This window comes from Anas platyrhynchos, chromosome 4 (genome assembly GCF_047663525.1).
Source record: "Anas platyrhynchos isolate ZD024472 breed Pekin duck chromosome 4, IASCAAS_PekinDuck_T2T, whole genome shotgun sequence".
NCBI classification, from domain to species: domain Eukaryota; kingdom Metazoa; phylum Chordata; class Aves; order Anseriformes; family Anatidae; genus Anas; species Anas platyrhynchos.
In genome coordinates, this window is record NC_092590.1 from 26,933,053 (window position 1) to 26,960,519 (window position 27,467).

At 35.6% G+C, this 27,467-nt stretch overlaps 2 protein-coding genes across 5 annotated transcripts in view; one reads left to right on the forward strand and one right to left on the reverse strand.

Moving 5' to 3' along the window:
• SPCS3 (signal peptidase complex subunit 3) overlaps positions 1–19,313 on the reverse strand; it is a 37,312-nt gene extending 17,999 nt beyond the window's left edge. The window contains exon 1 of the mRNA XM_072037286.1: positions 19,276–19,313. Within this exon, the coding sequence (XP_071893387.1) occupies positions 19,276–19,298 (23 nt within the window). The 5' untranslated portion in view covers positions 19,299–19,313. The remainder of the gene's footprint in view (positions 1–19,275) is intronic.
• On the forward strand, positions 1,872–27,467 carry ASB5 (ankyrin repeat and SOCS box containing 5). Of its 4 annotated transcripts, none has more exons than XM_021277734.4 (8): positions 2,048–2,186; positions 18,203–18,270; positions 21,311–21,390; positions 22,518–22,625; positions 24,170–24,320; positions 24,458–24,592; positions 26,395–26,586; positions 26,851–27,467. In XM_021277734.4, exons 2-8 carry the CDS (start codon positions 18,213–18,215, stop codon positions 26,976–26,978), a joined length of 852 nt encoding a protein of 283 aa, XP_021133409.1. In that variant the 5' UTR covers positions 2,048–2,186; positions 18,203–18,212; the 3' UTR covers positions 26,979–27,467. The 4 variants fall into 4 exon arrangements, with proteins under 4 accessions (XP_038034129.1, XP_021133409.1, XP_005027942.1 ...); XM_021277735.4 differs by lacking the exon at positions 2,048–2,186 and adding an exon at positions 13,768–14,077; XM_038178201.2 differs by lacking the exon at positions 18,203–18,270 and having other exon boundaries at positions 1,872–2,186.

Here is a 27,467-nt window from a genome sequence, read left to right on the forward strand (position 1 = left end):
CTATTAATGATTGAAACGGAAATTGGCAGTGCTACCTCAGAACATAATGCCTATTTATCCTTATGGAAAACATGACACCTCAATTCAGTGTCAGATAACAATGTGCCAAATATAAAAAGGGATTTTCATTTGGCATTTTAAGTACTCACTTCTACTTCTAACTATGGTATGAGGAGAGCAGTTCCTATTCTAGCTAGATGAGAAAATGTCTATAAACAAAATGTAAGAGAAAATGTATATATTTTTTCACAGACTAATATAGTTCACAATGTAAGCTGCCTTTTTATTTCCTTTTCCAGTTACTGTTTTGACTTCTGCATAGATTAATTTTTATTTTTATTTTTTTTAAGAAAAAACTGAATGTCTGCCTCTCTCAAGATAAGCACAGTCTAGTTCCTGTCTGCTAAAAATCCTGGTACTTATTTCTAAGCACACTTTCTTTTCTTTTATCATTGTCTTTTCTTCACTTAGAAAGTTTTATTTGAATGTAATTTTCAGAAAACATTACAGTTTCTTACTGTAATAAATTACTCCTGGAGCCAGGTGATAAGAGTGGTTTTGTTTTTGCGTGTTTTTTTTTTTTTTTTTTTCCTTTAGAAATATGATTTTGTATAATATTGTTAATGTCTGCTATGCTATTCATTAAAGGCAGGGGGATCTTTGGATGCACTGACATTTGGATTGTACCCACTGTTCCTCATGGACAGTTGCCAACATTCTAAAATGTGTTTGTTTGTTGTTGTTTTTTTGACTATCAGACAAGAGAATCCAGAGTAGAATAGAAACCATGTTTCACTTTAAGATTACATAGTTTTTTAAGAGTATTTTAAGTTATAAAGACACTATTTCTTTTTTATTTAATAAGAAGTATAATGGAATTAAAATAGGACCCTCACCTGTGCTGACACAATTATTTTAGGGCCATAGCTTACTTAGAAATCTAGTTCTGTTCTGTGGCTCCTCAGTTTGTGTCATGTTGTGACACCGTAATTTACTCATTAGTAATTACTCACACTAATGGAACAATTTGTGTGTGACTTCTGATAACTATGAGTAATAAGCTTATGGTATATAAGCAAATTAATTCTTAAAAAATCTGAGGAACTTTGATTGCCCTTTCTAAAACTGGCCAAGAAAAAAACCTGCCATATCATTAGCTTAAAATAATATGAAACAGCACAACGAAATGTGTATCATAAGCACTAGAAATTTTCCATGCTGTATATTTACTACTGCCTTTATTTAAAGTGTTCTGAGATCTTATTTATAAGCACATGTTAGAGTTTGATTCTTACCTGCTCTGAGTAATGTGGTTTTTTTTTTTTTTTGTTTTTTGTTTTTTTTTATAATGCTATAAGCCATGCATACCAGCTATTTCATTCAGCCTGAACAAAATAACAAGAGGCTGACAAAGCTGGTCTATTTTAAAATCTATGTATCTTTATTAATGTGTATTTCAAGTATTTACTGATGTGATTCTCTTTTTTTTTTTTTAAAGAAAAATGTTAGCCAAACATAAAATGAATTAACATAAAAGAGCACTTGTAGTTAAGCAGAACTTATTTTAGCAGAAACTGATTTATTTATCTGAGTTAGCTGTTTTAGTACATGAAATTGTAGGTTATAATAATAATACTTTTGATAGTGTCTTTTTAAACGTGTATAAACAGGATAAATAAATGAATTAGAAATGCAGAATCTGGAATGAAACAGACCTTTAAAGTGGAACAAGTACAATCCAGGCTCTTGCAACTTGTGTCTGTTATATTCCGTCCCACTTGAATATCACCAGGCCAGCAGGAGTGGTAGTGAACTCAATACTATGTACAGTATAAATAATCCTCATATTTTGAGCAGCAAGCATCATGACCAGCTGATATTTTCTTTCCTCAGCACCAGTTGTTCCCAAGAGTGCGTAGCTGGAGCCATATGATCTTATCAACACATTTGAGAGCCCTACCCAAACACTGAGAGAGATTTTGCTGCAGCAATGACTGTCATAGAAGAAAGTCGCCCTTTTGCCCAGCAGCTATCCAATGTCTACTTTACTATACTTTCCCTTTTTTGTTTTAAACTTTTTGTGAAGATCAGCCTTGCTATACTCAGTCACTTCTACATTGTGAAAGGGAACCGTAAGGAAGCAGCAAGGATAGCTGCTGAATTTTATGGAGTTCCTCAAGGACAAGGTATATTTATATTTACAACTTTATCACTAATGTTTGTGTTCTTTGTTGCTGTGTGGGTTTTAAGCATTATTTATTTATTTATTATTTTCAGGCAATTACTTATCTGCTAGCCTTTTTTATATTCAGTTTGTCAAATGATATGTAGGAGGAGGTTTTTTCTATAGTTGTCTGTTATTTTTAAGAAAATTCTTAAGGAACACTGTTAGATTCTTTAAGCAATTTATTATTAGTAGTAGAAGTATTATTTTGCATATTAATATTAAGTTCAGAATAAAACTGAAGTATTACAATTAATGTCCTGTTAGGAGAGAGGCCTATGCCTAAGGCTGCCAAACACTTCCCAGTTTAAGACATTTTTCTTCCCCAGTTGCTTCTAAGGTTGCTCCCACTTTAGCCACATGTGGGTGAAATTTTCCACACTTGGCATATTATTATTTTGCAACACTCTATTGAAACTAGTCTAGATAGTTCTGAGAATTATTTCTTGATTAGGTTAAAGTTATCCTATAATTTATTTGAATCACAGAATCATAGAATAGTTTGGGTTGGAAGGGACCTCGGAGATCACCTAATTCTACCTCTCCCTGCCTGGATATCTCTGACTGGACCAGGTTTCTCAAAGCCCCATCCAACCTGTCCTTGAATGCATGGAGGGATGGGGAAGATACAGTCCTTCTGTACCTTGAATGAGCATCTTGGAATGCATCAGAAAACTTACTGTCTGTCAGGGTGAGCTTTTGGGCATCTGTGTGAAAACCACATTTTACTGGGTTGAAAGCTCTTGTGAAAATTCCATTTTCTGTTTGCTCAGGCAGAATTTTAGAAGAACTGGGCATTACTGTTGCCACAAGCTCATCTCTGGTGAGCCAGTACCATTTTCATACAATACCTTTTCTTGGTCACAGAAGACAGAAATCTCTTTTCTTAACTGACTGAGTCGTGCTTTTGTTCAGCATGGGATCCCTGCTGCCTCACTTGTCTTTGATTGCTCCTTGTGTTCTGAGATGACTGAAAGTTTGAGTTTGGCAATGAAACAGGAAGACGTGTATTGTTTTTTATCACATTCATCATTCATCTCTAGGTAACATGAGTTACTTTAGAAATAATTTTAGTTAAATGTGAAGGGGAAAATTAGAAAAAACTAGCTTGCTTTTCAGAACATTTACTTGAGGTGTGTTTATATCATGTCTTCTTTGTGTGATCTAGAGAAAGTTCTGAAACCCAGGGTTTTTACATCTGAGTATATTAATCAGATCATTTGAACTACTACATATGTGTGCTTGTGTGTGAATATATGTATAGCTGTATGTGTGGGTGTATGTATGTACATGTGTTCACTAGAGCGGGTTGGAAAGGACTGACCATCTGTCCCACTGGCAAAAATACTCACAGAGTACATGGTAGGTAGCCCTTGCTTGAAATCAAGAAGAACTTTTTGTCAGAAACTTCCTTTTAGCTCTAAGGCAGATCAGTTTGTGAAGACAGACACAAAATCTGAGTAAGGAAGGAAAAGACTGGGGAAAAAATAAAGGGAAAGGAATAAAATGCATCAAGATGAAAAGCAGAATAGTCTTCCCTATGTCATCTTTTGAATCCAGGTCAGTCATCAGATGTCTAAGCTATTATAGCCAAATAAATATATGTTTGGCCTTCTGGTAGTCAGCCCATACAAAAGACGAAAATCTGTCACTCTTGCAGGTTGCTGTTTTGCTCAGGTAGCAGGCATTTATATTGATTTTAAAATCTCACACATACTGTGGAGTTTCTGTTTTTCTGTTTGGTTTATTACAAAACAAGCAAACAAGGAACAGTTAATGCAAATATTTTGTGTGTAAGCTGTATTTTTCACTGTCCAATCTGCAGTGTTTGTGTCTAGTTTTAGAACAGTTCTAAGCAAGTGTTTAGCTAATGTTTCATAATCTACAAATTCAGCCATTTGTCATGATTAACAGGATTGGTCCTTGCTCTCTGAGATGCTAGTAAGACTCTTCAAAATCATGATTTTATCTTACTCTCTCTACATCTTTGCTCTGTGTTTGTAGAAGGGAGTATGATACTGTCTTCGCTCACACCATGTTGTGGCATTTGTTTTTTTATGTTTGTGAAGTACAGTATGGAGATACCTTAATAGAGTTTATAAAATACAGTGTTCAATAAGTAATGTGAAGCCACAGCTTGAACCATTAAATAATAAAATTAAATACTGAATATCTACCTGATTACCAATCCTGTTATGTGTTTTTTATTAAGCAACAGAGAAGTCTCAGCAGGAAACCTGCCCCCAAACAAAAAAAATAGCCTATCATTGCCTAATTGAAGTTTATAGTATCTTAGGAGTAGCTCCTATTAGAGGAAACGTTAGTTTTCATTTTCTAGTTTTAACTTGATTATATTACTCTTAAAATTCTGCTAACGCTCGTATTTTCAGTTTGCTTGTAATATTACAAAATTACTTTTTGCTCTTATAAAGGCTGACTAGGATAGAGTGTTATAATTTTGAAGAAAAGAGCCTTTGGAAATGTGCTACTAGCCACAGGCATTATTCCATACTTAGCAAATTGAGTTCTTGAGTTAAAATAAGCCATGCTTTTTACAAAGCTTTAATAATTGAGGACATTTTACGTACTGAGCACTAGTACTTCATGGAACTCATTTTATCATACTGAAGGTGTATGGGTCAATACAGGATTTGAGCCCTAGGAACCACACGTTTCTTGGCTGACTGCCTTAGTTTTGTGACTTTTTCTTTGTTGAACACAAGCAGACAGCTTTACCTGTATCATCTGCCTGCTGCAGTCTTGTTGCTAGATAGAAGTGAAACAGATCATGTTTTCTTCCTTCAGATTTCAGAAATATCTTCTCTCTGTTTTCTCTGTGGTCTACTGTGTTAAATTTATACTTTAGATCTCACATGTATGTGAACAGCTGGATTGGGACAACGCCCATAATTAATTTTAAATTATTATAGGGTGTATGTGGCATTGAAATATAAGAACTAGGTCAGTGTCCAGCATCAGATAAGACCAGAAATGTGTGTATAAAATCTCTACTAATTATAAATCACATAGTTTGTTTATGAAGATGAAGTATGAGTAAAACTTTTTTTTCTGTACAGCTAAAAGGCACCTTGAGAAGTAATTTGGACCCTCAAGTACCAAATATAAAAGGGTTGCCTGGTAAATATTCGTTTAACCTGTTTCTAAAATGCTCAGTAATAGTGATTTCTGCAGTGTCCTTATGCAACTGATGACAATTTTTACTGTTTCTCATCACTAGAATGCTTCCCACTTAACCTGAGATCTACATAAGTCTTATATAATGAATGATTTTATCAGTTTTTCTCCAAGTATGAAATTTGAAGACTACTAGCATGCATGTTCCCACCTCTGTAGTTTTTGTCTTTTCTAGAACAAAGGATTTCACTTGGTCTGTTAAGTCTTGTTTTCTAGACCTGGAATTACTGTAGTTGCCTCGTCTGGACTTGTGCCAGTGCATATACAGTTCACAGACATCTTTATTCACATCTAATTTCTCATGTTAAACGGAGCACTCCAGCTGACACTTCATGGGTGCACCCAGTGGAACTATCGGTTGTACAAAAGTGGGACACTTATATCACGTGCCGTATATGTGATACCCTATGTAATATCTCCTGCAGTGATGCTTTTTTTTCCCAACAATATAGTGTTATGGATTGTAGCCAACTATAAACTGCATGTTAAAACAGTGTCACTGTATTATGCGTTTGCTTCTTCCCCTTTAAGTATATTACTTGCCTTCAGCTAACTTCACGCAATTTCTCCATTTTACTCAAATCTATTTTTAACTGTTTCCCTCTGAGCAGTTACAGCACCTGCAGTTCAGTGTCATCCACAGATTTTAGAAAAAATAAACATAATAGTCTATCATCAGTATTTGCAGTATTAAAACACTGAATAGCACCAAATGCAGGACAGAACTATGCAGTCTTTTACATTTGTTTAAAGTGGATTAAACACTATGTCTTAATAAACTCTCTAATTTTTTATTTATTTATTTATTTATTGCCTCTGGTGAAGTCAGTGGTATTACTAGCATAAAAGACTTAAATGAAAAAGGCATCCACTCTATTGTAAAGATCCAATTTACTGGATTATTTTACTGGATCAGTTACTTTGGCACTGATCTTGTAAACACTTACTCGTATACACATACTTGCCCCATTGAATTGAAAGGGACTGATTAGTTATTTAGAGCTAAGTGCTTTGCAATCAGGCACTTATAGCTGTGCTATAAATAGATTATGATACCTAGCTTTTCTGTCTATCTAGCTTTTATGTTTACCTAGCTTTTGTGTTAAAGTGAACATGTATTTATTAATTATTCTATAAAAATAATTTTATTAATTTATTTTATGGGAAATGTCAAAGCACATGTATGTTTATTCAGTTTTAAAGTTCTGTGCCTTATAAACCGACCTACAAAAATGAACTTACTTGCAGATTAATTTGGGGTATAATTAGCTCCTTAATAGGCTATCTGCAGTGACAGTGACCTGCACAGTAAGATTAATTCTCTTGCAGTATTTCCAGATCTGTGAAGAGTTAATAACAGGCTTTTGTACATCTGTTGCTTGACAGAAACCCAAAGATCAAAGCAACCTTTAGGCTCTTCCTACTATACCAACCAGCTGGTCATGCCATGAAAGTACTCTATATAAGTGCTGAGTTAGAGATTGAGCTCATTTTTATAGTTCCTTTGCTTTAGGATGAGGTAGTAGGCTGTGGTTTCAAAGTACATGCATCAAATCTTCAGACATAACTAATTGTTAGATGTTTTGGGGACCGTAAGACATAAACTCTACTGGGAAATACTGCTGAGAGCTTGGCTTATATGGAAGAGTCCATAACATGATTAATATAGATAATAGAAGTTGGAGTTATAATTCCCATTCATAAAACTGTGTAAGGCAAAATATTCTGTTTTCATAGAATCACAGGATGGTTTGGGTTGGAAGGGACCTTAGAGCTCACCCAGTTCCAACCCCCTGCCATGGGCAGGGACACCTCCCACCAGGTCAGGTTGCCCAAAGCTCCATCCAGCCTGGCTTTGAACAGCTCCAGGGATAGGGCATCAACAGCTTCTCTGGGCACCTTGTGCCAGTGCCTCACCACCCTCTGAGTAAATAATTTCTTTCAAATTTCTAAACAAAAAATACCCTCTTTTAGTTTAAAGCCACTGTCCTTTGCCCCATCACTCCACTCCCTGACAGAGTCCCTCCCCAGCTTTCATGTAGGCCCCCTTTAGGTACTGAAAGGCCACACTAAGGTCTACCCAGAGCCTTCTCTTCTCTAGGCTGGAATTAATTTTATCAAAATTAAAACTGATATTCAGTAGCTGTCAAAGTGCTTTTAGCTGCAAGCAGAAAGTGTTCAGAGGAACCTTCTTTTAAAATAATAACTTGGCAGAAGTTAATGTAAGCAACAAACAACTAATCATGTACTTAGAAAGGTATGTGGGGTATGTACAGTAGTTAAGTACTTCTGACAACATGAAATGTTTATTCTTTAATATCCTAATTTTAATTATGTCAACTCAGCAAAAATCTTCATAGACTATCACTTTATGCGTAACTATACTATTTTTAAGTTGTATTTGAAAATTACTAGAAAGCAGAATTTGTGTTTGTAGTGTTTGTGTACAGTTTCTCAAAGCTATACTATTTTTGTAGAACTGGAGAGGTGAACACACTCTTGTTTCTTATAGGTTAAAAAAATAAAAGTCTACTCCTGATACTCTTGGAGTATCTGGAGTATCTCAGAACATGGCAAGTTCTAAGCTACCCTTCTCTGCTTTATCTGCCATGGCCATGCATGGTAGAAATGCCCAGTACATTAGTTATTCCTAGTTATCCTAAATTAAGCCAATGGCTAGGATTATGCCATTTAAGACTGGCGTACCCATCTCCTTTCAAGATTATGAGACTGGTAAATAGTATTAAGTCTGCTGTTCCCTGCTTTTTCTTGTACACTGAGCACTGTTTGGGAAGACCCGAGCAACAAGGTCCATTAAATACAACTTGGAAATTGGAAATAATGCTATGTTACACTGTTAGAGATCCACTATGTGGAAAGCTTGATTTTTGAACTGTAGCAAATGATTAGAGAAGTTTTCCTATTATTCTGCTCTAACAAGTTGCAATTGATAATGTCACTCAGCAACAGTTGTTAGGTAGGGAAGATAGGCACGAGGCATTTTCTCAACTTGCATTCCACAGAGATCACAGTTCTATTAATAAAAGCTGTATAAGACCTCTAATAGCTTCCTGGACACAATAGAGATTCATTTAGATAGGAATATTGTATGGCATACCTATTCGCCATAGCACTCAGTGTAAGGCGCCACATTTAGCATTTGTTTTTCATATGCAGCACGTAAGCTAATGGTGTAAAAATGTTTAAGATAGTGAGAATGTTCTTTTTGAAAAGTTCAGAAGGGAGTTTTTTTGATGGAGCTTGTCATCCCCTCTTACATGCAGAATAACTTTGCCTAGTATGACAAATAATGGCCAAGGAAGAGTCATACTTAAAAGTAAATCTCAAGATTCTAGACACTTGCTTAGAGTGGAGCAAATCACACCAACATCTACAAGACACCAGAACCATTCTCCTCTGAAGAACATAATTTTGATACCTTAAAGGCATTTTGGTGAAGGCTATGTGATGCAACTAGACTGTCATGGAAATTCATGCAACTGGAGCTCTGACCTGTCTGTAGCAGCAAAAAACAAGCACAACTGTTGGCAAGCATTGGCTCTTTCCCCACCTTAAAGAAAATCTCTGAGGCTACAGAAGGTTCCAGTGAATGTATCTGATGGGGCCTGTTTTCATGCTTGCTTCCCTGAAGGGAAGTGAGTTATCCTATCATGTAGGTTCCTTTGTATTTTATTTTATTCCTGTCTGTATTTGTACATTAGGACCTCCTTGGGAAGACCATCACTGCAGGCTGTATATTACGATCAGTATCATTCGTGTGCACTTCCTTAATACGTGTCTTTTCTGAAGGTGGACTTTAACTTGTCACCATCACAGATCCTATTGACATGCTTGATTTGTGTACATGTTCACATGGAAATTCCCTTCATCAATTGATTTATTTTTCTGGGTGAGATGAATAATAAGATGAATAACAAGTACAAACAAAACTGTTTGAACTCCGTTGTAGCTTAAAACCTACAGGCACAGGTTTTAAAGGTGCACAGCAATAAAATGAAATGATAATCCTGGAGCAAATGATAGAGGAATCTACCTGCAAGGCCTTACAGGCAACTATTCAAAAAACAAAGCCATGAGGAAGATCCTGAACTGGGTTAGGGCAAGCTCAAATGCACCACCTGTATTTGCCTTTTTTTTTTTTTTTTTTACAGCAGCAGCAAGGCATAGGCATCATGGGGGTACCAAAATAGCATAGCTCCCTGAAGGCGATGTTCCTTCCCGCACCCATAGGCTTGTTATGGCCAGAGTTCTGCTATTCACACTCTTCTCTTGTAGGAGATGTTCTCAAACATTTGCAATGCAAGCAAGCAGTGAGTGAACTTCTGCCAGGGTTGGATGATGATGGCTTTGGGGGAATGCATTACGTGCCTAAGTACTGAGCTCTGTTCGTGATTGCAGCAATGCTGCCTGGCTGGTCATAAATCCATTATGGCATGCTCCATCTGTTGCACTAGAGGATGTTACTTTTCGCTATGTCTAGAGCCTTTCTGGCAATAGATCTCATCTGACTCTTTAAGGCTCTCATGTTAATTGTCTGAAGATTCAATCTGGGGTGTGCTGTACCATTCCCATGTGAACTACTGGTCTCATGCCTTGGCCCTTCATGCTCTCTGTCAAAATCTGAAGCCCAGGTTTGTTTTGTATTTCCAGCTAACAGAGAGTTAGAATACTGTAAAATGGAGTCTGTAGTAGGATTGTTGGTTTTCTTTATAGTGGCGTAGAAAAATAGCATTTTCTGGTTAAATAAATAGTAATCATTTAAGCATTATCTACATACATGTATCTGCTGGCATTGTCAAGATGTGGAGGACAGAGAACTGGTTGGTGACACCTGGGTAATGCCTAAGCTTCTGCTTGACTGCTAATTATATCATTGAATTGGCCATGAAATACACAAGTACATGCAAGCATCTTTTTTTTTGTTGTTATTGTTAAGGGGGTTCTAGTCCTTTCCTGTCCTGCTGCTGCCAGTTTCTAGTCCTGTTCCAGGATATAACATGGTAGGCTCCATGCAGTCACTGACTGATAATACTGCCCAAAAAGGTAGAGTGACCAATTCTAAAAGTACAAAACACTTTGGGAAGCTAAATGGCACATTAGTTGGCTTACTTCAGGAGTATGGCATACAAAAAAACACCAATCTGTGACATCTGAAAATAGTGCAATTTTGTCCAATCCTTCTTAAGATAAATTAATGTTATTGGAGTTCAGACTATACTGCATCGGGCTTCATCATGCTTCATCATGTGTTGAAAGGATTCTTTTTTTTTTTTTGGTTGTTTTTATTTAAGCATCTTTTTGTGTGTTATCGTAGTTGCCTCTGCGTGGCCTTACGAATAGCCTTGAAAATAGAGTGAATTCCCCATGGAATTTGCCCCTGTAAACTCAGAGCTGTTTGCTGACACAGAAATGTTTGAAACTGTACTGAATTTTATTTTAAAATAAAAATCTGGATAAAAACATCGTGAAGAAAATAGCTTTGAAGTTTCCTCTAACAGTTCACCTATTGGGATATAAAAGCACTAACTGTAAATCAACTGCAACGTCGTGGTTTATTCAAAGCCTGTCAGTTAAATTAAGTCAGAATTCCAAACTCATCAGTAAAATCCTCCGGTTTCCATATTTTGTAACTGTAGTGTCTGCCCCTTCCTCTTGTAGTTTTTCGGATAGTTAGCTGCATTGCTCCCATGGGTACATGAATATATGAATGGACATATACATAACATGAATACTATCCATAATTACTTGTGTACCAGGGCAGCAAAATAGTGGTTTATGATATTTTCTCCATACATAGGTGTCTACTTAGATTTATGTTACAGGTTTTGTAATGGATTTTGGAAATGTGTCTTCAATAGCAAAAATAATAATAATAAAAAAAAAAATCTGAAGAACATAATCTAGGTACCAAACCTGAGTAATTTCAAGTAGTAGTGGCTTTATTACTTAATGAGGTTGAGAGAAAACTGATGCTCATTTTAAAGTTGATGCACACAGTGCATGGATGGCTGACTTGAGCAAGATCACACAGCAATTCCATGTAAGGGGTGGAAATGAAATACCTGGTTCTTCAGTCTTACCACACGGTTTTAAGTATATGTCCATCTTTTCTTCATATCAACATCACAGTTATATTTTTAATACATTTTTAGTTGATTCTGATGTTGGTCTAGCTTTCACTTCAAAGAAAAAAAAAAACAACAAACACTTTATGTACGGTTTTGATATGACTTTTGCCCAGAATATGAAGAGCTTCGCCCACTTCAGAGAAACAGCATGAAGAAACAGCATACATTTTTATTGTGCTTTGATGTCCTTCAAAGTGTTCAAACTATGTTGGAATGGCAAGTGTCTATGGAATAGAGATACTTCTGAAGCTGGCAGATTTTTGGGGTAGTCTACTTTCATTGATAGCTTATTGCTTCTTATGCAGTTTTGTAGAGGAGAATGAGCAGGTGCTGCTGACTCTCCAGGGAGTCTTCTCTGAAGCCATGAAAGGTTTCTGTGTATGTGGTGTTTTTCTTGCTACTGCATGGTCACACCTGTGTGGATGGTGAGAATAATAACGTGTGGGTTGGAATATCTGTGGGAAGCAAGCAGTATGACCTGCGTCCATGTTCTTTGTGGCACTCCACTTGAAGGACCCAGCTTCACTGTCAGCTGACAACTTCACCCACTCCTACAAAAACATGTAGCTCTTGTCTTCCCAGCCCACTGTCAATCCCTGACTTACAGTGCTAGATGCTTTGCTTGATCCTAATCCTCACCACCTTCTCCTGAAAGCTCTGGGATTCCATTCCAAATGCAAAGAAAATGTAAAACTGAGATGAGCCTCTGAGCCATGCCAAGTACAGAAATTGTCATCAGTTAATTCTCACATGGAAAATAGTGCTGATATCTTCCTGACACAGACACATGTATACATGTTCTTAGTAAGGCTTCTTGTTGATTTGCTGTATTTTCTCATACTTATTTTCTTGAGGAAGATACGATGAGTTGACAACTAATTTTAGTATTAAGGTTATATATAATGTCCACACCCTTTTGCAAAAGCTTATTCCAGCTTTTACTTGCAGAGTCTGATTGCTGGATGTATAGAGGTACTTATCACAGTTGGTTAGACAGTCTGGCTGATTCAGCTAGATAATATCTGAGGAAAAGAACTTTCTGAAAAGAGCATAACCTCTGGAAGAGCACAGTTTTGTTCTCTATTGTGAGAATAGAAGTAGCACACCTACTTCTCTTCTGTAAACAGTGTAACACTGTTCCAGTAAGACAGTTCTCATGTTCAGCAATTTCAAGGTAAAAAATTGTGGCTGCTCTTTCATCATCCCCTCACCCCACCCAACTATAAACTTGCCTTGATTTTCTTTTAAGGACAAACAAGAGGGATCTAGAAAATCTCATGAAATACATTTGTATTATTCCAGTATCTTAGGGATTCATTTTTGTCAAGTAAAAAGAAAACCTGAAAAGAACAGTACCAGCAAACCCCAGTAATGTTAATTTCCTTCTATAAAGTTTACAGATGGCTAGTTTTTGTATTAGTAGAAAAGGTTAGTGAAGGAAGTATTAGAAGGTGGGGAGGCAGAAGTAAAGGCAGCACAACAACTTGTTATTATTACAAAGAAATCACTTAGAAATCATTTAATCTTTGTTACTATCATAAAGGAACAGCATGCTGGAATTTTATTGTGGATTGCTTCTCTTTGCAGACTTCTGTTGTGCAGTATCAGTGTGATACATAATAACAAACAAAAATGCTACTAGTAGTTGGTTGTCCTTGTTTTCATTATTTATTTAAGAAATAGCAGCTTTTGCTTCTCATGACAAGACTGCAGCCTTACTTTCATAATGGGATCAAACCCATTGAAGTTAACCTATGAAGTCTTTTTTGATAGTGAAACCATTTTTTAAAATTAAAGATGTACTTTCTAGTTGACATCTATAGGATACCTTTCTCCCCTACTTGAGAAAAAAAAATAATTTCACAGCTTCCTCTGAATTCCAAAATCTCCCTCTTAACTGCAAATTACATAGGAGTAAGGCCTGCTGCAGTAATAATTATTGTTTCTGTCTCTTACTATAAGATTTGACAATGTGATAAAAACAGATTTAGTTTTTCTGTTTTAGGTTGCTTGTTATTCAAGAAACAAAGCACTGAATACTTATGCTTTAATAATCTCTTTCTTTTTGATTTAGTTATTGAAAAATTAACACATTCTATCCTTTTAAATCATGTAAACAGTTAAGACTCATGCTGTAGCTAAGCTGATTCTTTCTCTGCTTTAAAAATAGAAAATGCTAGAGCAATCCTTCCCTTCCCCCGCTACGTACCCATTAGTCCAAGCTAGCAAATGTTACTGAATGGATTTCAGTGTTGTAGCTATTCTACAGTAAGTACAAGAGCCTTTGTGAAAAAACGAAAGGAGGAAAAAAGGTAGTAGAAATCCATTTGTGGATGTTCGTCAGACCGGAATACCTGCAGCAATGACAGCCAGACTTCCCTCCAGAAACAAACAATGACAACAAGCACTGCTGTTCAGAGGAGCCACAATCTCCCCAAAAGACGCCTAGAAAGTATAGGGGAGTGTTCTGCGAAACGAAAACCTAGCTGGGGTATTCTGACCAGCCAAGGTTAGTACAGCAGCCATTTCAGAAACTGTGTAATGAAATACGCTAACCTGACCCAATTTACCATGTTCTAGGTCTAAACTGTTGTTTGTTTGAGCTGTAATATAAATGCATGTTTATGTTAAAGGCACTCTGCTTTCTTGCATGCGTTAACTCAAGGGTGTTGAGGATATTTCATTACTTTTTTTTTTTTTTTTTTCTGTACTCTTATCAGGTATCTAAAATACCCTTTCTTGTTTATCTGTCTTATTTGTTTTATGGCAGTGTTTAAGGCTTGACTTACCCTGACTTTTGCTGTCCGGACACAAGGTAACTGGATACTGAAGGCTAATTATTTACAACAGCAAATTAGAGAATGAAAGGAGGGGGAGGAGTAACTTTATATATAAAGAGCAGTTTATAGGTAACAGAAGCAAGAGGCAATGGAAGAACTACAAGTGACAGAATTATTGTGTCCTGAACTGAGATACTAAGGACAAAATTATAATTCTAAGGGTTTGCAAAGAAAAGTACTTATGAGGTAATTAAGTTATTGCACACAGGCAGTTTGAGCAATGAAGAACAAACTGTATTATAAAAGAAGTGCTTAGGACTGCTATTGCCTGAGTCACATTTTCCTTTTTTTTTCTTTTCTTTTTTTTTTTTTTTTTTTTTTGTTTTCGGAAAACAAATGTGTAAAAGGGAGCTTTGAGTAATCATGAGAGTCTAATAGGACTTCTTCTTAAAATGGTTATCATAGTCATAAGTAATACTGACCACATCCTAAGGCTGTGTAAGGGGGGGAAAAAAGACAAAAACAATTGTATTGTTGATCTTATATGAAATTTACGTGTTTCAAAAGTGGAGATGTTAAAATACTCAAGGAAAATAAGAGTATTAAAGAGACAGGAGACAGGAAAGAGAGATTTTCTAATGTTGTGCATAATTATGAATTTATGACGTAAAACATAGCTATATGTTACAAAAGTTCAAAATCCCAGCCAAATACAGAAAGTAAATTTTTCTGAAGATTTGATCTTAACATGGTTCAGCTACTTGCAGCCTCCTTGAGACCAACTAGCAGGGCGTATGACTGATGCCTGAAGTACTAGGAGACTGCTGTTGCAATTGATGCTTCTGTTTGTCGCTGTTCACTTGAATAACAAGTATATCTAATACTAAATCTGAAGAAGGCACTTTATTTCCCTCTCTGTTCCCGTCTGTGAGAGTTACTGAATCCTGATTTTGTTCCCCAGGCACCCTAGCAGAACGGAGGAAGAGGAAGTCATACAGCAATGCATGAAATACGCAGACTGGAAAATAGGCTAAAAGTGATGGGGTGGCAGGAGGCATGTCAACGTTAAGATTTAGTAGAAGGGAAAAAAATAGGGCCAGGTTATGAAAAGGTTTTTAGCCTACTGGCACGAGGGTCCGTAACCAGGCTATTTGAGCAAAATCTCCTATATGTGACAAAAATCAGCACACACTAGCCCCAGCTTTGCTGGCCAGTGAGCTACTGTCTCTATGGCTAGGAATTACACCACATGCTGCATGCACTCTGTCAAACTGGGAAAATACGGAGAATTCTAAGCACAGCTTGGGGCAAATTGCTGGCAGTCTGGCTTAAGGCCGAGACTGGTTTTGATGAACAAAATTACTTCAGGCAGAAATGCTCCAAAGACCCAAGTCAGCTCAGATTGCCAGTATTCCTCTTCTGTCAGCTTCTTGTTGACAGTCTGTTGAAAAACTTGTTTTAATAACAGTCCAAGGAAACAATACTAGCCTTACAATGTCACCAGCTGCTCCACATGCTTAAGTCAAATCCGATGTGGGTCTAAAAGTATCTACTGATTTAGAGGTTAATGTGATTTTAGATTTTGGTGCTCTAGCTATGGCACACAGAGTTTGAAAGCTACATTGGTCCAGAAGAATATCCAGCCTGTTGTTGATCCTCCAAAAAGACAGAAAAAACAGACTGTGCATGAGTAATGGGCAGGGGAGTGGTTGCTGTGCTCTCATGTGACAGAAGGGGCCTGACATGTCTCTTCCTGGGTGTGCAAGGCCTGGCTCAGAGCCAGCAGCAACAACTGCTGCTGCTGCTGCCATCGTCAGTATCATTGCCTTCACGTAGCATAATGTAGCTTCTGTTGGCACCTGTCTTTTTTTTTTTTTTTTTTTTTTTTTAAGGCTTTTAATACAGTGTAGTGGCTCGCATTTCTGTTAAATTGCAACAGCAAATGCTCAGGATTTAGGAATTGTTAAAAGCAATGTTGCTTGGGCCGCAGTGATTTGATCCTCTAATGCCCAGTAACAGTATTTGACAACACGTTCACCTGCTGTACTTTTCCACAAAGATCCTACTTTCTTTGATGTGCAAGATGGATGATTTTCTGAGAATGCATTAGGTTTATATACAGAAGAAATACACCCTCTATATTCTTGTATGTTGCAAAGGTTGAAAGGAATGTAGTCAATGGTAGGAATCCACAAGAAAAAAGAGCTAACTTCCTTATGCCCCATCCCTAAAAGAAAACTATGTTCTTGTCTTTGTTGTGGCCCCTGTGTGTTTTAAAAGCAGTCGTCTAACCTAAAAGTTTGTTGGTGGGTTGTGGTTACTATCTAAGCATGAAATTTCAGCAGTTTGGTGCTCTCGTAGCTATAATTAAACCATGCTTTCAACGTACACTCTAACACCTAAGTACTCCGGAGACAAAAAGAAAAAAAAACCACTATTATATCAGTTTTCCAATTAGAGCCTTAAAATTCCATCTTTTGGTTCCTAGCTGTAGGAACCAAAAAGTTATAGTTCCATAGAATGGATGATGCTATGAAGGTGGATTAAATAAGGGCTTTGAAGTATTTTTATGGTATTGGGAGAATGCTATTAAACAGACAATATACAATTATTAAATATTATGTTCAGGTTGGAAGATCCTACTAGATATGGAGATATAAAATAATCTGAATACTAATTCAGTGAATATAGCACCAGAATTACAAGTATAATGTGCATTCATGTCATGTAGATGGACAAACAAAACTGTGTGAGGAAAGAAGTTTTGTTTTGTGTGGTTTTCAGGAATAGGATATTGCTGTCTTTTGCAGTTGGAATGAAATCACCACATTTTGAAAGTCTATGTGATGATAAGCACTGGAAAGAATATTGGTGTGAATCAACCAAAGTTTCATTTTTTTGTATGTGTATATTTACATGTTTGTGTGTGTATATGTATATATATATAGTTATAACACATAAAGTCAAATTAAAGCAATGATGATTTAAAATACTGAAATGAAATACCTAAATGCCACTTGAATGGATGGAATGACTGGGTCTAATGACTTCAACTAAAATGTTTTTACTTAGTATTTTACTGCTATGATTGTTTGTGCAGGAATGGCTTACAGGTAATTGTAGGTAGATGTGGAGGAGTGCAGGTTATACGAAAATGGAAGAAAATAATGTTAATGACAGAAATAGATCAAAACCTGAACTGCAAATCCCCAATTTTAGGGGTGGACTGATACTTTCACTGCTTAGATTAGTTATTAAAAACAGTTTAATAGCCCAAGAATTGTTAAGAACATAATAGGCAATAGTGAACTGCTAAAATACAAACCCATTCCACTGAGCAAATCAAGCAGCATTTGCAACATGTTGAGAATATCTCTGCTTCTTTCTTTTCTAAGAAAATAGGAAAATGACTTATAAACATTTGGCAGTGCTTCCCTTAGAAATCTCTGCACTAATAATGATGTTTGAGGATACCAACTAATTGAATGAGGTTAAAAAGGGAGGAGTTCATTTTGCAAATCTTACTCAGCTCAAGGTTCTCTTGATCTCACTAGGAGTTTCTCTTGGGTTGAAATTCAAGTTAAGCTGTCTTGGGAAGCAAATACACAGATGCTGGCACTTTTGTTACATAAAAAAAAAAAAGAAATGTGGGAAAAAAAAATAAAAGGCCATTGTCCTTTAGCATAAGAAAAGAAACTGGCAACTGCACATGCTCATATCTTCAGAGCTGTGTTTACTGCAGGGTGAAAGTTCATGTTACAGTGAGCTGCTGATCTCCTTCCAAACATAGCTGGAGAGTATTGAGAACAGGCCCAACTAGCAAGAGCAGGTTAATTTATTTATTTATTTTTCAGATTGAAAGAAATGAGTAGGATTTATAATTGCAATTGGTTGGAAGTGCCGTGGGGAGACGGAGATTTAGGTACTGTATGATACTTTGTAATTTTGTTTTTAACTATGACTGTTAATACACTAAATATATTTATTCTTTCTTATTAGTGTTTACAAAGCAGTGCAGGCTGCCCTTCCTGGTAAACTCTATGCCAGCAAGCTTGGAACTAGTGTGGCTTCTAAATATAGTTCAAGATGCTTTGTATTCAGCGTCTGTCAGGGACTACATCAGTAGGGACTTAATACATTAGCAGTTTTGGAACAGACTGTGTTTGCTAATACTGCTGTTACAGACAACGCTGAATTAAAATTTTTCCTTATTTATATTCTCGTGAATGCTTTCTAAGTAAGAGCCATAGCAATCTTTGTAGATTAGCAGAAGGCAGTGAGCTAGATAAAGAATTTATTTTAAGACAACTTTGATGTTTATTTATGCTCTGTATTTATTTTTAATGTATTCTTGTACCTGTGATATTTAACGATTATTATGTTTACCAATAAATTAGTTGGAATGTGAAAGAATTTTTCCAAACCTGGTTTGCACATTTTTTTTCCTGCAGTATTTTGCTTACAGATTTTCTTTCTAATAGAGGTGGTACAAACATGTAGGTTTTAATGGATTTAGCAGAAACAGTGAGCTGCTTGATGCCTACTTGAAAGCTGGGATATAAGGTGGGCCTAGATGCAAAACAGAGCTAAGAATGGGATCTGGCATCATTTGCTTTTCAAATTTCACTGACATTGTAATATTAACAGTTATTCTTCTGAGCAATCCATGGGGGAAGGAGATGGAGGAATGAAAGGTGTTTTCAAATATAATGGTGTTCAGGAATAACGGTGTTTTCAGATTCTGCTTGCATCTTCGTTTGGTTTAGAATTCTACAAAGCCACAAAATATGTCCAAAGTATGGGATAGGGATAAAGATTTTATAGATTTTACAATATTATTAGATTTTTTTTTCTATATAACGGTTGTGTCTTTTTCTTCCTGTTAATTTAGGAGTAGGGTAAACCATCAAGAGAGAGAAGTTCTTACCTGAGGAGAAAGGAGGAAAACATTTCAAAGGCAGCCTCTAAATGCAGTTTTTAACTATTTTTGAGGATTTTTTGCAGCTGCAAAAAGGAGAACTTAATGAATTTAGCTTCATTTGAATTAGAACAACACAAGTACTGGTTCAGATACTGCTATAGAAGGATAGAAGGAGGAAAACATCAGTCAAAATTCTCATAGTGATTACACACACATTCAAGCTACTACAATAGGGTAACTGTATTTGAGCTTATTGGGATGGCAGAGAGGAAATACTGGCATTTTGAAAAATCAAGTCAGTAAGATTTCTGAGCTCAGTTATTGTGTAATATTTCCTAAAATTCCAGTCAGTTTGTGTATGCCTTTTAGCTCAGTAGTTCCTACTAGAAGTAAAAATTGCAAAATACTGCATTTAACCTTGGCAAGGATTTTTTTTTTAGTTTTTGTAAGTTACACCAGAAAAAAAGAAAGTAACATTAACTTTTCACTCTGATTTAAAATAAATCTGTAACATAGTGGCTGCTAACAGTAATATTACAAAATTGCCCATTTAGGATTCCTTTTGTTCTCCTCATACAGTTATTTCTAATTAGAGTTCCAATTTCAATTCTTGTGAGAAAACTATGAACAGAGAAATAAATGGTAGAGGAAGAAGATAAAGAACAAAGTCAGAACCATACTGTTTAACAACTGTACATTTTGGATGATTTCAGCATAATGGTAATAGCTGGCAACAAATCCATAGCATGGTTCCAAAGGTGGAACCGCAGTCTGTGCAGGTAGTTGACATAAAGTCACTCAGCTGGGGGATTGCCCTCAAGTGGCCATGATAATTAAATGATGATAAACATGGCTGGCCATTTTTGTGGCTGTCTGCTTCTAATCAACAAAGACTTTATGACTGGTGAACTAAAAGTACAGTATAAACTTTGGTAAGGAAGCCAAAAAAGTCCTAGTCCTAACCCATACGTTCATTCCAGACAGCTAGGTGAGAAAAAAAAAATCTGCCAGTGTTAGGAAGAACTGCAAGATTTAGAAAGCTGCAGGTTTCACCAGTTATTACATCAGCACCTTAGAGTTCAAGTGACTTTTTCTAACAGGAATAAATATTGGTAATTCATAATGTATTTTGAAGATGGCTCTTTCTTACACAGTCTTTCAAAACTTCATTTGCAAAATTCATACAATAAAATGTTATCAGTTATGCTTGCAACTCTGTCTGGCTATGAAAGGGCTGTCAGCAGCCAGTCTTCTAGAGGAAAGGGCAGGCTCTTCAGCAGGAACCACAGGGGAGCTCTGGGACTTGGGCTGTAGTTAGGGGTTGTGGAGTTGTGTCTTTTTTTTTTTTTTTTTTTTTTTTATTGGGTGGGAGAGGGGTGCAGGACAAGTCTTGAAAATAAATGCAAAACTTTACTTTAAGCATAACTGCCTATTCTTAGTGCTAATAATTTCAGGACTTAATATCCTGTTCCTACTATAGCAACCTTTTGCAGTATGAATTCTCACTGTATTTCTCTTCTTGAATTTATGTAGCAGCAGATTAATCTCATCATGCAGAGGGATTTCCAAATTGTATTTCTAATTAAAAAAAAGTGCTTTCTGCACTTTTTCAGGCAGGCTTATATTTGTTTTAGGTTTAAATACTGATTTGTTGAAGCCTGTAAACTGCTATATGATAGCTGCTAAAATAAATTATATGATTTTTAAAAATAAATAATGAAAAAGTACAAGTTAGAAATATGGCAATCACTGCATCTATTACATCACAGCAGTGAAATCAATATAGCAATGTTTGTTCTCCTCTGTACTACATAATCATTTATTATAGATGTTTACAGTTAACAATATAATATAATACAGTTAATAATATATTTTTTACTGTTTATAAACTGATCATTTTAAATACAGTCTTTAAAGGGGAACAGTTATTTCCACAGGACAGTTGACTTCATTCTGTGCATTATATTTTCTGCTTTGCTCTGTGCATTCCAAAAGCCTCCTAATTCCTATGGTTTACTCAATAAATGTTGTTATTATATAGGTTCTTGGGCAGATCGCTCACCTCTGCATGAGGCAGCCAGTCAAGGACGTCTTCTTTCTCTAAAGACTTTATTGTCACAGGTGAAGGCTGTGTTCTTAAAATTGCTTTATTTTTTAATGTTACTTAATTTCTCAGCATAGATAATTAATGCTGATTTAGTATGTTTTGCTTTGCTTTCATTCACCCGAACTTTTCAAAGCAATTCACATTTACAAATTTTTGATACAATAAGATATAATATTTAAAATATTTCTTTTGTATGTTTTAAAACCTCAAAAAATTAATCTTTACCAAAGCTGTAACTAAATGTCTATCAGTCTTCCCCTCCTGTGTGGTGTAAATCAATGTATCATAGAACTATCTGAGTTGGAAGGGGTCCTCAAGGATCATTGCTCCACTGCTTTAAAAAGTCCTCAGGAAATAGAGCTAGCCAGGAAGATACTTGTTGAGAGGGAGGTATCACTGGAAGATTAGGTTTGTTGCACAGTTGTGATTAAAAAAAGGATTTTGTTAGCAAAGGGAAAGACTGTATACAATTAAATGTTAATATTACAGTATTGTTATATTAGTTGCTACAATACTGATAAATTATACTAAATAACATTTGATGAATTAGCTTTTAAGAATTGAACAGTAACTACTGTAGCAAATTTCAAGAGCTTGGTGTTTTTATCAACCGACGAAGTGTTCTCCTTGCTAAAATTTATTAGATTTCTCTAGGCATTTTGAACTGTAAACCAGAGAATCTTAAAATAATGGGGCAGTTTAGACTCAGGGCCTTATTGGGCTTTAAATTTTAAAGACCACCAATGGTGGAGATGCCCCAACCTCTCTGAAGCCCTGTTGCAGGGTTTCACCATCTCCACAGTGAGATTTTTTTTCCCCATATAACTAATTGGATTTCACCACATTCCAACTTGTGTCTCTTGACTTTTGTCCTGTTGCTGTCAAGAGTCAGGCTCCATCTTCTTCATAACCCCTATTTCTGGTTCTAATATAACTGATTTAAAGGAAAAAAAAAAAGCCGACAACTTATTGTTATCTACGCTGATTGAAAGATTCTTTATATGCTCACTGAGGATTTAATTACTGCAAGTAGAGTTTTAAGCCTATTTAGAGTGTTATGAATTATTCCTTTGAATAGTATGAGCAAATGACTCTTAAAAGCCTCTGTGTGATCTTCATATGTCATTCATATCTTGTTTAGGGTTACAATGTAGATACACTAACTATTGACCAAGTAACTCCACTTCATGAAGCCTGCCTGGGAGATCATGTAGGATGTGCAAGAATCCTTCTTGAAGCAGGAGCAAATGTAAGGGTGTTTTTGTATGTGAAGTCCAATGCTAACTTTGGTTTAACTGAGAAGGATATATTCCTTGATTTTTTTCTATATTGATATTTCTCTGTACTCTACCTATTAATTGCATTTATTTCATGTAATTACAGTAAGTTGATAAGTTGCTATCTGAAAGCTAGCAAAGGAAAGTGATGGGTCAAAGAAGCATCACTAGAGAGATGTAAAGTTAAAAAAACAAAAACAAAAAACATTAAGAGTAGATCTCAAACAAAAGAACAGCAACAGGAAAAATAGATGAGAGGTGGGATGGCACAAAGACAGAGTAATGAATTGGAGAGAATCTGCTAGCAGTGTGTCACCAGCCTTATTTCTCCTCTGAATTTTATTACGTCATTTATCTTTTGAACTTCTGAATGCGTCTTTCCTTGCTGGTTTCCTCTTTCACTGAGTGGCTTCTTAGAGACTTATATTTTAATATCTCTGGAAATGTTTTGTCACATTGTGCTTGTGTGCTCTTAAAATTCTTTGGTCTGAGTACAAAAGAACATTGGCTATTTTTGGTACTCCTGGTACAGACTCCCTGTTATCCCAAATCAAAAATAAGAATTCACAGACAATTTTCACTACAATCTGTGCTGACATCAGATTCCCCATCAATTATAGTTTCCCAAATCACTGATCTTTGTAATGGAAATATTTATTGTCCTTTCAATTAAATTTTGAGAATCATCTAGAATATGTGTAAGTAATAGAAAAAAAAAACAAACATAGTTGTGTTCCAAAAACTAATTCCTGTCCACTTCAGCTAGCACAAGGATTCTATAGATACAAAACTATAGACACTATAGACAAAAATATAAGAACAAATTTTATTTTCCTATCTTAATTTTTTTGTAGTACTTTTAATTGTTGGCATGTGTTTGGGGACGCATGGAAGAGGGTAGGCAAGAGTCCTCTCTCCAAATACCTGTGCTTTAGTATCACTAGCCCTCATGATTTTGCCTACTCTCTCTCATCATTCTCTCATACTGAGAATATTCAGTTAAACTGAGGGATGGCTACATTGGTATCAGAACAGCAAGCACTATTAGCCTTGTCTTGTCCCATGAAATATCACTCCAACACAGAGATTAAAAACATAGAAGAAAATAGCAAATAATTCCCACGTGGAGCTTGCAGTCTCACAGAGCTACAGAGAAGGTCCCCACTAGGATACAAGGTGTGGATTTTTTGTATCAATTAAAAGAGCTAAGTGCAATGACTTTTGAAAACAGTTATTTGCTGCCCAAATAGTCTTCAGTATACCAAGTGTATTTTGTTTTGCTTGACGTAGTTTAACAAGAATACCAGTGAACTGATTTCACCTGGGGAGTATGGTGAGAGGAAGACAGTAGCATAGGGACTGAGCAGTTAAGTTATTTTATCCTAAATTTTTATTCTAAACATTTTTTTTTGTTTTGTTTTCTTTTTATATTTTAAAGCAGTTTCTAACCATATTCTGTTTTAAAAAAATATTTATTCTTTCAATTTTGTTCTTACCTATATTTTATGTATTCTAGGTAAATGCTACAACAATTGATGGAGTGACACCTTTATTTAATGCATGTTCGAGAGGCAGTGCAGCATGCGCTGAGCTCCTGTTAGAGTATGGTGCCAAAGCTCAGTGGGAGTCCTGTCTTCCATCCCCAACTCATGAAGCGGCCAGTAGAGGTAAGAAATTACCCTCTGAACAAACATGGAGTAGTGGACAAATGTTTCAATAACAGTGTTAAGAAGTGTGTCCAGTTTTGTCAATGAGACAGCTTACTGACTGACGTTGAGCAACCTGTTCTACTTTGTACTGACAGGACACAGCGAATGTCTGGAGGTACTGATATCCTGGGGTATAGATGTTGACCAAGACCTTCCCCATTTGGGAACACCTCTGTACGTAGCATGTGTTTCACAACAGATCCACTGTATTCGAAAGCTTCTTTATGCAGGTACGTCATGATTTAAATAAAAGTACTGCTAGTTTATAGAATTATGCACGCTGTACTCACTTGTGAAGTGAGCTGTGCTCAATCAACAAAACTAGAACCCTTGCTTGCAGGGTTGTATTTGCAAGTTTACTGTAGTGTGTACTTGCTCATAATAACTTACCATATCTTTCATTATTTTGCGGCATAGCAAACATATGAGGGGAAAAGGGAACAAGACCAATAAGAATTGGTGTTCAAAATTTTCAGCACGTACCTCAGCTTTGTAGATGTTCACTTTCTGTAGGAAAAACAAAGGTAAAAATTAGCTTTGAGAAAGGTTTTTTTGTTTGTTTGTTTTTTTTTAATATAGTAACCATTGTGTTTTCAACAGATTTTTTTTAGCAATGTAGTCCTACACTTTTTCATTCTTCAGCATATTCTAATTGATCTTTTTTACAAAACATAGAGGCCGAGCTGCAAAAAGAAGAGCTAAGGCAAATGGCAGTTAGTTCTAAACTTCATTTTATGTAGTTAATCAACAAAAACAAAAGTTGGAGGTTCAATTTCTTTCAGAAAAAGTCCAGGGACATCATCTGCAGAAAGGTTTATTTATTGCATTTCAGGCAATGAGATACAAGGTTTTTGCATCCTGCAGAATGTTTCTCCAAATATCCTGCAGAACAACGAATGAAAATATATACTTGAATAATTACAGCCTTGCCATCTTTGCACTTTTTTTTTTTTTCTAGTTAATTGCAGGTTACTTAGGCGAACAGTTAAATTATTTCTTTTGAAGTCAGTTTCTTTGTCTTATTAACTATCCTATTTCATGATTTCTAGGTTTAAGAGTCCCAGAAATAAAACTAACATGTTTTGGGATTCGAATACTACCACACAATAAAAACTGTAACAGGACATTCTAGATTCATGATTGCCCTAATGTAGAATGGGATATGTAAATTGACAATATAATTAACTATTTATATCTATCTGAATTTATTTGATCAGTTTGTGAGAGTGTATTAGAAAGTGAAAAGCAAATAGACAATGAAATTGGCAAGAGAATTATACTGGGGAAATATTCTCAAGTTGTTAATACTGCTAACAGTGACCTATTTGGACTTCAAATTGAATTGCTAGGCCTGTGATATTTTAAAGTTATTTTATTCACATAGGAATTAAAAGGGCCAAAACCTTTTTATCAGTTGGAAAATTTGGCACAGAAGCTAATTTTTGGTCTCAGTAGGTCTCTCAATATTTATTTATTTATTTATTTATAATTTTTATTTTTTCATCTTACAAGATAGTCTAGAAAACTATTGAGGTAAACCTAATTTTAGGAGGGATTAACAGCTTGCTTATCAAGGAAGTTATTCCATAGTATCTATTTTGTTTAGCTCTTGTGTGGACATTTTTTCATGAATAGACATTCATTATTACAATTGTGTTTAGTCCATTTTAATTGAAATACTCCAGTTTAGAGATTCTTTTTAAACATTTACATAAGAAAAGTTTATTTTTACTTGTAGCAAATTTTCTTATACATGGACTTTTTATAATTTTTTTTTTCACCTTTTTATAAAGTGATTTCCCTTAAAATCTAGTTCTCTCTAATAAAACTATCTAGGAAAAGTATATGGGATCAGAAGAATCACTAATATGATTAGCTATTGTTGTAAGCAATAAAATTAATAAAATGGCTAAAATAAGTGTTGGAATCCCCAGACAGTGGATATTTTTTGTTTTTTTTAGCATCTTATTTAGTCAGTTGCAATTTTAATTAATCTTTTCTTTACGTTTCTTTACACACATATACCCACCAGGTGCCAACGTGCAAAAAGGAAAGCATTTGGAAACTCCACTCCACGCTGCTGCCCAGCATTCAAGTACAGAGATCGTAAACTTACTCCTTGAATTTGGGGCAGACATAAATGCCAAAAATACAGATTTTGAGAGGCCTGTAGATTTAGCTGCTCCAAGCAGTTTAGTGGAGAGACTGCTGCTACTCCATGAAGGTAATCAGATAATTTCTGTGTGCAGGTTTTTTATTTAAAAATAAATTATTTGCTGAACCTCCCTGACCTTGCTTTTTTGAATATCTGCCTGTTTATTAATAAGGTTTCCCCTAGTCTTTATCTCTGAGAGGGGAAAAAGGCCATAAAGGAAAATAAAAAGGATAAAGAATTTACATTAGAGATACCATTATTGTGCAAGGCTGTTGTAAATCAAAACAGTGGCTCTTAGATAATTACACATCTCTCTCTTTTTCTTCTTTGCAGCCACACCTTCTTCTCTTTGCCAGCTCTGCCGACTACGTATCCGAAATTACATGGGAAGAGCCAGACTGCATCTTGTGCCACAACTCCAGTTGCCAACAATACTGAAGAATTTCTTACAGTATAGATAACGTAGTAATTAACCTTTAGAAGCTTGAATAACAAATACTTTTTCTTCTTTCTGTTTATTGTATATTTTACCTAAAGAACTGCTGGGCAGAAAAAAAATGCCTTTTGCATATTACTTTAAGAAAACAAATCTTTGACACCTGGTGTTGATATGTAATAATAATTGGGAGCCATTCAGCAACTGGTACCAAGGTGCTAATAAGGCTGAATTGAATGTGTGCTGATACTCTGGGAAATGATTGTATAGCTTTAGTTTAACACTAATTACTAATTAGCTTTAGTGCTGTTAATTTTAATTGTATTTATACTTTAAAATTTGTTTGACACGCCTGAACTGCAAAAAGTTTCTTCATTATTATTTGTTAAGTTTGTCCATTTGGAGTCATTATTTTATGTGTTTTTAAATTTCTGTTTTTTGTGTACCTAAAATTACTTGTTAGTAGGTACGCTACATCCATTGATTAAAAAAAAAATAAAAATAATTACATATC

Excerpts from the sequence above, each read along its gene's own strand:
- ASB5 (XM_038178201.2), top strand. The coding sequence starts at position 1,991 with ATGACTGTCATAGAAGAAAGTCGCCCTTTTGCCCAGCAGCTATCCAAT. Across the intron at positions 21,391-22,517 it reads TAAAGACTTTATTGTCACAG|GGTTACAATGTAGATACACT; the intron begins GTGAAGGCTGTG and ends TATCTTGTTTAG. Across the intron at positions 22,626-24,169 it reads TTCTTGAAGCAGGAGCAAAT|GTAAATGCTACAACAATTGA; the intron begins GTAAGGGTGTTT and ends TATGTATTCTAG.